We start from the raw sequence: 12,698 nt of genomic DNA, 5'->3' as shown, positions 1-12,698 counted from the left end.
CTTTGTGATAAACAGACTTACCATAAAACACACCCCTTTTCCTATCACATGTGATATTTAGTGCATTTTGATAAATCCAGGCCTTAGAGTCCTATTTATTAAGCATTGTCCCACAGATACAAAGTGGGAGAAAAGCTTTAGAGGCTGATAATCAAAGCGCCTTTAGCGCTGCTGAATATTGTTATGTTCTGTGGCCGCTAGATAGCCAGATATGTTGTCAGCAAATCAGGGCTGCACTTAGCTGGAGAAGTTAGCTGCAGTTCAACATTAAAATATTTGTGCAAGCCTCAACAATGTTAATAATTTAAGCCCGAATTTTAAAAGCCTTGAGCGCGTAAAATTTGGGGGTTATGCGCACAAGTGCCAGGCCTGAAGAAAGGGGTGGGGTGGGGGGGGGGGGCAGGCTGGGACACTGTCCCGGGAAAGTGTGCGCCGGCAGCCTTCCGGCACATGGAGTTTACTTCTGCTCTGGAGAAGCAGTAAGTATAAAATCAAAAAAAGGTGGGATAGCTAGGGTAGGTTTAAGGTGTGGGGAGGAGAGGGGAAAAGATAGAAAGAGTAGGGTTAGGGCTAGGGTTCTTCGCTCCCAGTCTGCTCTTTAATTGGAGTGGACTGGGAGACAACTGGTCTAGGCCCGATCGCGTCGCCGTGTGTATTTTTCAAATATTCCCTCCCGTCCCGCATGCGGAGGCCACCCGCCCGCACATGCACACATGGACATGAAAATCCGGCTCGCATGTGTGTGCGGGAACCATATTTTATAACATCCGCAAGCCGGCGCATGCATTTTAAAAAATTGGTGTGTCCATGTGCACGCACTGGGATCTCCAGCCCTCTCTACTTTAGCACTCACAACATCAGCCCCAGCTTTACCCCCCTTCCAACATGGCTCCCCACATCCCCACCACTCCTCTTCACAGCCCCAGCCCCAGCACACACAACATCCTCCTACTGCAGCTGATCACATTAAACTGTGTGGCTCACTCACAATTACTGCTCAGCTCATGCTGAATTGGGATCCATGTTGTTCCTGCAAGTATAGGAATGGTTTGAACTCCAATTCAGTGTGAGTGAAGTAACAACTGTGAACTATATGGTATATTGTGATTGGCTATGTGACAACAGCCTGTGCCACACAACAGTAACAGCTGTGCTGTGTGAGAAATGTGACATCCTGTGTTGCGATGCCTGTCACAGGATATTCCACCCGATCAGTAGACCCTTTGCCAAGTACCTCCTTATCCTGCCTGGCAGCCAGGGTGCTCCTACCACTATAGGCGGCACCAAGGTTGAAGAGCCCATGGCAATCATGGCTCTCACAGGATATCCCCAACCTAGCACAGTCCCTATAGACTGAGGTGGCAGTAGCAGGTAATGGTGCTTATTGGTTAAAAGTGATAGCCTTAGGCCTGGGATTACCAACTGTTTTATTGTAATTTACATATTTTGGTTTTGAATATACTTATATTGTATGTTTGTTTACTTTTTCATCTGGAATATTTTTAACGAGTTCTGGGGTTATGATGTTTTTGTATGTCTATGTGTTGTGGAGTCTCAGTTTTAGTGGACCCTTGGGCCGACCTGTCAGAGACTGGGAGAAGGAGTTCACTGTCTCTAGCAACCCGCAGGTCGGGAGGCAGATGTCAGGCAGGACGTGGATGGTGCTCTTCACCCTGGAAGCTGGTGCTCCCCCGGGAGGAGCCCGTAGGAGTCCAGCCGCTGGGACTTAGGTGAGGTTTCACCCCTGGAAGCTGAAGCCCCCCTGGGAGGAGCCCGTAGGGGCTCAGCCGCTGGGACAGACGAGTAGTGGAGCTTGAGACTGAGACAGGCAGGCAGGCTGGTACTGGAGAAACTGGAACCAGACAAGAACAGCGAGCGATGCTGTAGTAAGAGACGGGAACCGGAACCAGGCAGGAACTGTAACAAGACTCGGGTACTGGAACCAGGCAGGAACTGTAGCAAAACTCGGGTACTGGAACCAGGCAGGAACTGTAGCAAGACTCGGGTACTGGAACCAGGCAAGAACTGTAGCAAGACTCGGGTACTGGGACCAGGCAGGAACTGTAGCAAGACTCGGATACTGGAACCAGGCAGGAACTGAAGCAAGCAGGCAGGATCCAGGCAAGTACTGTAGCAAGCAGGCAGGAATGGGCAAGTACTGTAGCAAGCAGGCGGGAACCAGGCAAGTACTGTAGCAAGCAGGCAGGAACGGAGCGAGTTCCAAGGCAACCCACTCCGTGGCACGGAGCAACTGGGAACCGAATGGTAACCCTGTTGCAAGGCAAAGACAGAAAGTCCGCGGCCGGCTTATCAAGGCCGCGGCGTCTGATCGTCAGGAATTGGGCGGAGTCACCACTGGCGGGAAACGGCCTAGAAAAGCGCCCAAGTGGCGCGCGTGCGCCTAGAGACAGGGCATCCACGGGAGGCTTCCTGACGGCGCGGTCCCCGCGGGGACACCACCAAACAGGCTGCAAACCAGGCCAGCAGAAGCGGGAACAGGTCCAGGAACACGGAGGTAAGGGTCTGGTCGCGGCGCTCGCGGCCAAAACCGTAACATCTATGTTGTATATTGCCTGAAGCTCTGGATAGGTAATACATTTAAATAAATAAATGCATGTTAATAGATAGAGAAGCCTTAGGTTTTGTATCCAGGGATTTATTGGGATTTATCGGTTTTAACCAATAATGGAAAATTACAGGGGCAATTTTTTAAACTGACCACATTGTTTCAAAGTCCATAGGTGCATTGTACCTGCAGTCATATTTGTTATGTGTATTCTTATGTTGAGAACTGCCTAAAGAATAACTACCCGCAGGGATTTCCACTCACTTTTTCTGCAGATCCATTTCTTGACCAAGACAATGTGCATGGTTTTAAAAATCCAAAATGATGCATGTAGTCTTTTCCTGAAACCTAACCTGCCTAGGGAATGCTTCCACTACAATGCGGGTAAAAGTGCATCCCCTTATGTACTTTTCCCTGCTTTCAGACAGACAATTTATATGGGCAAAACACTTTTTACCTGCTGAAAGTCCTTTGAAAATTGCCCTAACTATATATCTGTATACTGTAAGTAAATGTGTATCACATACATTTGTGTATACCTACATCACAACGCATAAAGCAGATTAATTTTTCAGCAAATCTAGTTTGAAACATCTACCAGGTCATAAATTGACCAAAATAGAAATGTTTCTTAGAAAACAAATTTTGAAAATGTTTGCAGACTGAGGTTAAATGTGTGCTTGGTTTATCCTGGACCAATCAGTACACAATAGTACAAAGAGCTGGGTGCTAACTAACAAGCTGGATTTGTTGAAGGACATTTTGAACATTTGCAGTGGGAATGAGATATATTGTAATATGGTCCTGAAATATATTGGTCTGTATGAACTGTTTTTCGGAAGAAAGTGAAAAAAAAAGTTACTTTTTACCAAAATGGTACTGAGCGTGACCCCCCTTTCCTTCTTAACCATCACTAGAAAAAGGCCTCAACTTATTTCTGTGGTACTTAATTTAAAGCATGAACATGAATCTAAGAATACAAAATCCTGTAAACACAGCTTGTTCAATTTATTAAAATAAAGTTACTTAACTAATAACAAATGTATAAGGAACTATCCAATAGAAGAGTCTCATAAGAGGGAACTGAGCATGCAAAAGTAGAAAAAGAAATTAATCCTTTAAGAGGAGGACAGAGTGTTCTAAGAGCCAGGATGTCTCTCAAGAATGCACGAGTCAATCAGCAGAGCATACCAGTTCATTGTACATGCAAACTGTACTAAGCATTTTCAGAGCAAGCTTACGCGTGCAATTTCGCTTTGAAAATATTCCGGTAAATGGATGAGTCCACGCCCACATTCACTCGCGTAAAGTTCCACATCTCTTTTGGAAGGCACAACTTCCACTTGTACTGTAGTGCATACTTTTCACAATCAGAAAGTGTGCGCGCAAGTGTTGAGTCTGCCCCAACTCTGCCCCCTGGAATGCTTCTTCTCGGCGCAGGGAAACCAGTTTACTCACTGCTCTTTTATGTGCACAGCCTGGGTCAATTTTAGAGCAGCCATAGATGCGCATGAAACCGAGTTTTATGCGTGTGAACGGCTTTGGAAAGTACCCCCTAAAATGTGCAATGCTCTCCTTCCAAAAGCTGTTTTAAGATAGCTACACCAGTGAGAGCTCAGATGAGTACCTGGCATTCCAGATAAATAGATAATGTCTAGCACTTGCAACCCACAGGCAGTGTTCTACAGCTGTTAAGTCATGTCCTGTCTTTTTGTTCTGAAATAAAGCTTAAACAAAAGGTTGAAAGGCTTAACACGAAGCTTCGCAGCCCTAGGGCCACGCACACTGGACCAACAAACGAGGGGATTTTTTTTTTCAGTACATGGTAGTTTGAAAGCTCTGACTTACCTCAACAGTTCTGCATGTCTCTTCCAGCTGACTTATTACTGCTTGGATTCTGTCATTGCTTCCAACCAGCACCGCAATGCCGTCACTAAGCTCAGACTGAATATTAGCATAAAAGTAATTAGTCTTACAGTAAATAAATTCTACCACGTCAATTGCAATTTAACTTTCAGCACTTTAACATTTCTGTGTAGTTCACATAACAATATACTTAATGTAATATGTCAGTCCTCCTAACTGGAGCAAGTCACATCTAATAAAGTGTCCCTAGGTACAGTACAAAAGCTGCATGCTTGCTTAGGACTGCACTATAACAGGTATGTGGCTGAATCTCAATTTAAATTCTCACAAAAGAAAACCTACAAAGAAATTGGTTGTATCCCCCTGTTCCCCACACCAAATCATTTACACTTAAAAACTGTGGTTTCCATGAAAAGTGTATCTTTATGTATTTAAAATATATCTAATCAAAAACGATTTAACACAGTCAGATCCAGAATTTCCTCTCATCTGTATCCATAAAAATGCAGACGTGAGTTAACTCATATTGTGTATTCATGAAATGCAAAACATTTACCATGCAAGAATAATAAATATTCATGTCTGCCCCAAATCTAATTTAATGCAAATGCCAATGTTTAAGATCATAGCAAAAATAATCATTTTCAGTTATATCTACCAAAGATCTAAAACCATCAGCATAGCTTACTTAAATTTTGCTTAATTGAAGACATAGAGTTCAAGAAAATAATTATTGGTGATACCTTTATATTGAACTAACTTAATACATTTGTGATTTATTTTGAAGAATTTGCCCTCTTCATTAGGTCAGTACAAAATGAGTTATGAATGATGTTGTCCAAGTAGAAATGATGTGGATAGGCAAATAGAAAAATATAAATGAAAAAAAAAAATGGGGATTTAAAGCCTCTTGGCTTTCTCTAATGTCCAGTCCACCAAAGTCAGGTTCCGGCCAACCTCTCGTTTACAACCCTTTGTATATCCGAGTACTGCACTGATGTATAAGCATTTCGCTGTGAACTGTTTGTGGCTTAAAAAAATATTATGTTGCAAATAAAATATTTTGACTAGTTTTCGCTGAGTCAAATTTTCAAAAGATATCCAATACTCTCCAGTTCGTACACACTTGGCAGGAAAAACTAATAAACTGAAACTTACCTTTGTAGGAAGCATTGCATTTCAACTTTCTTATATGACAGCGTCCTGCTTAGTGAGCTATGCCCCACACTGGCAGTGTTTCAAAGGACTCGTCTGCTTCAGAGGCTTAGGAGAGCACTTCTAATGAATATATAAAAACAATTCATATTAAACAAACTTTCGGACTTGAGTAAGATGCTAACAGTTTAGAAACTTACTTTTCATATGGTTCCTTGCTTCTGTTGTGTAGCCGCCATTTTGAGTGGGTCATCAATAATTGATTACTATTTTAAATGAATATCGAACCAATCAGACTCTCACCATTAGATGACATAATTACTGAAAGTCAGTCCCACTTTCCTGATATTCACATTTGCTTAATAGAACAAAGACCAATCTATTTCTTTATTCAACCCATGATGTGTAACAAGTGTAACAATTTCTTCAGTGGCTCAGTACACGTAATAATAACCTACAATTCACCTGTGCTCACAGCAAAGAAAGATTATCATATTTAGATATTTCCATAGCTCTTACCTGAGAGGGATTTGACTTTTCTAGCCAGTGAAAGGAGATGGATAGGAATACCCTTCTTCATTATGCAAGTTTCCATCCAAGACACTTGTGGGATAATCTCCCAGTAGAACAGTTTTTGTATTTGAGACACCTTTGCTCTTCCAATGAAGAATTTAAACTTCAATCAGTGACTATGAAGGAGTAGTTTATTCAGAGAGGCTATATAACTCAAGTAGTTAGGAAAGCATACAAAAGAGAAAGATGGGCAAACGGCAATTTTTGTTAAAGGTGTCCCCAAAGACTATGATTCAGAAGATTGTTTACTCCTCATATACTTGTTTTGAAAACAGTATTAAAAATCATTGGCAGGTCAAGTGTACTCTCAGTTTTTTTGCAGAAACCTATTTTTGCAATGACTAGAGCAAAATATTTAGGAAATATGTTGGTCTATTCTGCCTTTATAACACATGGTCAAAGCCCAAATGATGAGCAACTAAGGGGACCATACACATGTGGCAACTGCAGTATGTGTGATAGAATTGTACAAGAACAAAAACTTAGGTTGTCTGGTCGAAAATCGTTTAAGTTCCTTCAGCATCTATCTAGCACCTCAGCAGGAGTGATTTATACTCTTTGCTGTCCCTGTGGATTAATTTACATAGGGAAAACCATTTGGATATGCCACACGAGATTACAGGAACATATGAGTTGCATCCGGCTTGTGGAACATTGGGTATCAGTATCGCATTCAATTGAAGACTTGAAAGTGATATGTTTGTTGCAGCTATATCGATCACCACAAGGAGGAGATTTTGATACACCCTTTCAACAGTTGAAACAATGGTTTATTTACAGTTGGAATACTGTAACACCTCAAAGGTTGAATAAAGAAATAGATTGGTCTTTGTTCTATTAAGCAAATGTGTATATCAGGAAAGTGGAAGTAATTATGTCATCTAATGGTGAGAGTCTGATTGGTCCAATATTCTTTTAAAATAGTAGCCAATTGTTGATGATCCACTCAAAATGATGGCTATAAAACAGAAGCAATGAACCATATGAATAGTAAATTTCTAAACTGTTAGCATCTTACTCAAGACCGAAAGTTTGTTTAATATGAATTGTTTTTATATATTAGAAGTGCTCTCCTAAGCCCCTGAAGCAGATGAGTCCATCAAAACACTGCCAGTGACGGGCATAGTGCACTAAGCAGGACACCATCATATAAGAAAATTGAAAGGCAATGTGTCCTACAAAAATAAGTTTCAGTTTATTAGTTTTTCCTGCCTATTGTGAGTATGAACTGGAGAGTATTGGATATCATTTGAAAATCTGACTCAGCAAGAACTTACGAAAAAGACATTTTATTTGCAACATTAAAAAACTTAAAAAATATTTTCTTAGGCCATAAACAGTTAATAGCAAAATGCTTATACATCAATACAGTACTCGGATATAAAAAGGGTTGTCGCCGAGAGGTTGGCCAAAACCTGACTGGAGTACCGGACATTAGAGTAATCCAAGAGGCTTTAATTCCCTGTTTTTTGGTTATTTGTGTCTTTGCAAGGGGAAGTTTGTAGAGGCAGTAAGTATATTACAATGAACAAAACCTATTCAATAACAGGAGGTTTTGCTCAGTAGTCAGGCACTTACTGCCTTCCTGCCTCATAGAATATGATTGTAGATAAGCACCATTGGGCTTATCTAGTTTGCCCAATTTCATTCCTGGTGCAATGTCATATACCCAGTTGTTCTCTGGCTTTCTCCTCATTTCTTTATAACTAGGGATCCTCTCTGCTTTTACCAGGCTTTCTTGAATCCCTTTCCTGTTTTTGTCTCCACTGTAAGGCCATTCCATGCATCCACCATCCTTTCTAGGAAGAAATATTTTCTGATGTTGCATGTGAGTCTTCCCTTTGGAGAATCATACTATGACTCCTTGTTCTAGATTAGGGCTTTCTTTCTTCTGAAAAATGTTTGTTATTTGTGAATTATATATACTTTGTGAGGTATGTGAATTTCTTCTAACACATCCTTTCATTTTATTTCATATATTATTTATATACTGTAAAACCAGGACTGAAGTCCTGCCCAATGCTGTATATAATAGAATAAAAACTATAATTGAACAAACATCTATAACACATAACAATAATAAATATCATAGCATTAGTAAATCCACCAATTAAATTCAACCCTAAATAAGTCACTCCCATTTCAGCCATCCAGAGGCTATTTACTCTATCCTGCATATACAGATGGCCATTCATTTTTAATAACCCATTAACTCCAGACGCTCCATTTACTCATCTCTAGGGAATAATCAGGTTTTTAATTTGATTCTGAATGCTATGTAGTCACTTGCCAAACTGATCTCAGCTGAAAGGGAGTTCCACATCTGGGGCCCTACCACTGATGTAATTTAGTACTTCACCTTCTTGATCTCATTAATTGAGGGTACTTACAGCGAAGACCCTCACAAGTTATTGAAGCATGTTTTGGGCAATACCAATGAGTACATTTCTTAAGATACTCCGGCCTTCCCTGCTCAGGACCTGAAAGATCCTGGTTACCAATTTAAATTTGGCCCTTAGCACCACCAGAAGCCGATGCAATTTATGCAACAGTGGTATCTAGGAGATCAATCAAAGATCACCCTTACTACCATGTTCTGAATGACTAGCAATCTCTGAGTCTCCTTGACTGGAATGCTCTATCAGAAGACAATTACAATAATCGAGCAGGGAAATTATGGACATCAGAATCACCGTTTGAAAAGGTGTCTATAATTTCCCTGCTCGATTATTGTAACTGTCTTCTGAAAGGGCTTTCAGTTAAGGAGACTCTGAGATTTCAAATCATCTTCCTGTGTCTCCTCTCTTAGTAAACACAATGAAGGACAGACCACTGACTAGCGAGCTCTATGCCAAACATTTTCACCCTTGCCTTTTCTTCCTTTACATCTCTGCAAGTTATTAGTGAGGCAGATGTAGTTGGGTGAGGAGCAGTCAACACAGATAGCAGCCAATCTTTAAAGATTCACATGTCTATTCCAAATTAAAACAATAAAACTACTTACAAATGCTTAAAAGATAGCACTCTCTTTAATCAAAACACTATCAGTTGCTTGTTGCTGGTATGGCAATCCAGAATTTTTCAAAAGTGGCATTGCAGATACCTTATTTTTTTGTTTAAGTTGTTACTGCTTTAACAAACAATTCTAGAACTAATGTTAGAATTAATTGCTAAACATCACTCTGTGAAACTGAAAAGCTTGGATACCATATATGTCTTGTGCTAAAATGATTGCAAGGTCATATTAGCTCAGTTATTTAGCTGAAAAGATTTCTCTTGCCCACTCAGTTACCTGCCAGTGAAAATGCATCACACAGTTCAAGCTAAGTGCTATCTGCTCATGAGTTCATCAGACAAAGTGATCTTTAGATAAGTCATGTGCTGATATCATAGAAAATAGTGAAAGGGAACTAGTAATGCATGAGAAGGAGGCTAGCCAGAGAGAGACTATAGAGACACTTTACAGCAGCAGATCCCTTCAAAGGGGTTGGGTTTCCCCAAGCTTGGTAGCCTGGATTAAAACACCGGCAAAATATTAAGCTCACTGTTTGTGCTTAAAGTGTCACATAGCATCACTTTTGGTGGCTATTGATTATTTCCTATTAGAAAATGTTAGCATTAATAGCAAAAATAAATAGTCTACCCAACTACTTCCAACAAATGGAAGTAGTATTGTTAATGAACTGTGGAGCCCTACACGGTTTCTACTAAAAGGCTTAGTTCAACCAAGACAGGGAGAGAGAAGTAGGTTATCTGGTTTACAGTCCCCCTTGTGGGCTGCTGAATTGGTTGTGGCCTTTTGCTGTAAAAACCTAAGCCCCCAATGTTATTTGTGGATTTTTAGTTTCGCTTTTGAGGAAGCAGGAGTGCTTTAGTTTTAGTTCCTATTTCTTTCCCCTTTTTCTTTAAGTTTGGGAAAGAAGAGCCCTTAGATGTCTCAAGATCTTGGTTCAGAAAAGAGTAGACAAGGTGTTTTTCCCTTTTCTTAAGGAATATTATTTTCTATTATTGAAGTTATTTTGAAGGAAGTTTTATACCTCCTTCCTTCTATTGTCTTGGATTTTTGAAACCTGATCCTATTTTGGTTGCCTTTTGAGTACCCTCTGCCAGAGGAATTTAGTAGAAGTTTTAAGGGGTCTGGGACATCCAACTAGGTCCCTGAAGAGAAGGGAGAAGTACAAGAGGAAAGTTTCACTCCTCCGGTGTTAACAGGGCCGGCGGACGCACTAGGCGAGCTAGGGTCTAGAGTGCCAACCATTAGGGGGCGCGAGTCATGTGGGGCCCAAAAAACTGAGAGGAAGGAGTCTGAGACACGACCAGGGGACTGGGGATGTGACGGCGTGACTGGGGGGGCGAGGGGTGTGTTTGTGCGACCAGGGGGGTGCAACTGGGGGGGAGGGTGTTGGAACAGAAGTTGCCTAGGGCACCTAATCCCCTTGCACCGGCCCTGGGTGTTAACCACTTGAAATATCACCAAGATATTATGGAGAGGAGTTGGGAGGTGCCAGCCAGGTAGCAGCCAGGAAATGGAAAAGATTGGACAAACAGCAAGAAGTCCTTCCAAGGCATCTTAACTAAGATCTGACAAATTTGGAACTAAACTAGCCCACCCAATATCACATTCAAGTTTGGGAGGAAGCTTCAAAACTGTCCTCAAATTGGAAAGGGATTTGGACTGGGAATTCAACTATTTGAATGCATAACAGAGTCACAGATTTTACCCAGAGGAAGTAATTTTGTGTAAAGAGATGAGCGAAGGCTGGACTGTAACTTAATTTTACCATTCTTCTTAACTGAACAATTGATACAGCTATATTGGAACCTAAGTATGGCCTCCAGTGCGATTTTTATTAAGCTGTATCAAAGGATTTTTAACAACACCCAGAGCCTTGAAGAGAAATCTCCGCCCACCCTCCTACACAAACACACACACACACACACACACACACCACACACACAAACACACACAGAGTTTTAAGCTCTGATACATGAGGAGTGCCCTTGGACTCCAATGGAGGATACCAGCCCATGGGTTACAGAACTGAGACCAGAAATAGAATTACAAAGTGGAAACATTTTTACCTTTTGTCCTTGGAAAACATGTGAGAGAGGAGCAACCTGGCAGTCTTTGTGTACCCCAAATACTTTACACATGGAACACGTTGGCACTTCACAGTTCAAACAATATATATTAATTTTTTCATCCTCATGTTCATCACACACAGGCTGATCAGATTTCCGCTCGGGTCTGTAATGTAAACAATTATATTGTTATTAAAAAAAAGTTTTGTTTTGTTTATTTTTAAAGAGATCTTACAGGAATCTGCTTCTATAGTCAAGACATCACGAGTTTGCCAGTGTGGTTTGAGTTCAAGAGAAAGCAGAGCTCACAACTAACTATAATCTACCAAAGCTACTTTGAACCATTTTGGGTGTTTTATCTTCCATCTCTATGAATTCTGGGAATAGTAGGTCTTCATTTTGTATTGGCAAAACAGGTGCAATCCCAAAAGGCCTACAGATGAGATATTAAAAAAATAGAAAAGGATCCAACTATCTCTAAGGGATTGGAGCTAATTGGCAGCTCTGAATGAAAGTCCTGCTGTATTGTCATTGAGAAAACAAGTTGTAGTTTCATTCTACATGAGCATGGCATGCATTGCACTGGGGAATTTGTCATTTATCCCCTGAATCCGATTTCCTGGAACCAATAAATCCTGCCTACAGATGAATACTTCACCCACAATGGGATTTTTCAGCCCATCTTGACTGATAAATACGAATGTCTTTATTCAGCCTTTTTTATAGAAGCTGAAGCCTGCCTCTTAGAGGAGAGCCTGACTCACAGTAATATTCATTGGCATGGCCACAGGATTTGTAGAGTCACAAAAATAGCATCCACAGCTTAGCAAGTACAGCTTTGAGGGTTATTTTTGGTTTGCTGGAAAAGATTTCAGGCCCCCAAACTGAGCCACCTGACATTCTGTGCTTATTAGAAGATCAGGGCCACAAGACCTGGATCTAAAGGAAATATTTCCTGGAGTTTGCTATGCAGTAAGGCAAGTTTATAGCAGCTATCTCCTCAAGCAAATAATTTATACACTGTGATAATCCTAGCAATCATGGTGAATACAGTAAGAATCCATACATTGGGGAATTTTGTTTTATAGAGAAAAAATCATCAAGTTAGTATCAGTATTTTGTTGCTCTGGTTAAGTCAAAGACATTGAAAATGAACAATTTATGGAATAGGAAACATACATGGATGCCCATACATATCACTTTTCTATGATGCAGTTAAGTTTGCTGTTTTTGGTATTGGGATTTAGTATACGAGAGAAAGGTGAAGGTTCCATTTCGGCAACAGAATGTTTTATTTTGATAACCTATGTTGTCTAGTGATTAACTGCCGGAATGTTTGTAGGAATTGAAGTGAGGATAAGCTATGTTGCAGGCAAATATATAAGAAATACACTAGAAAGAAAAAGGCAGATTAGGGTGGCCAATAGCTCTGTATTAGCAAAGACAGTTCCTCATT

General features: G+C 40.7%; 1 protein-coding gene across 5 annotated transcripts in view; it reads right to left on the bottom strand.

Moving 5' to 3' along the window:
- Window positions 1-12,698, bottom strand: part of TRIM55 (tripartite motif containing 55) — a 160,870-nt gene that overhangs the window by 132,180 nt on the left and 15,992 nt on the right. For all 5 annotated transcript variants that reach the window (XM_029591393.1, XM_029591395.1, XM_029591394.1 and 2 more), the window contains exons 3-4: window positions 11,243-11,408; window positions 4,415-4,510 (exon numbers count right to left, since the gene is read on the bottom strand). In XM_029591393.1, coding sequence (XP_029447253.1) covers window positions 4,415-4,510; window positions 11,243-11,408 — 262 coding nt within the window. The remainder of the gene's footprint in view (window positions 1-4,414; window positions 4,511-11,242; window positions 11,409-12,698) is intronic.

The sequence above is a fragment of the Rhinatrema bivittatum genome, chromosome 2 (assembly GCF_901001135.1).
Source record: "Rhinatrema bivittatum chromosome 2, aRhiBiv1.1, whole genome shotgun sequence".
In the NCBI taxonomy this organism is placed as follows: domain Eukaryota; kingdom Metazoa; phylum Chordata; class Amphibia; order Gymnophiona; family Rhinatrematidae; genus Rhinatrema; species Rhinatrema bivittatum.
The sequence above is the reverse complement of the archived record's forward strand: the minus strand, read 5'-3'. Positions and strand labels throughout refer to the sequence as shown.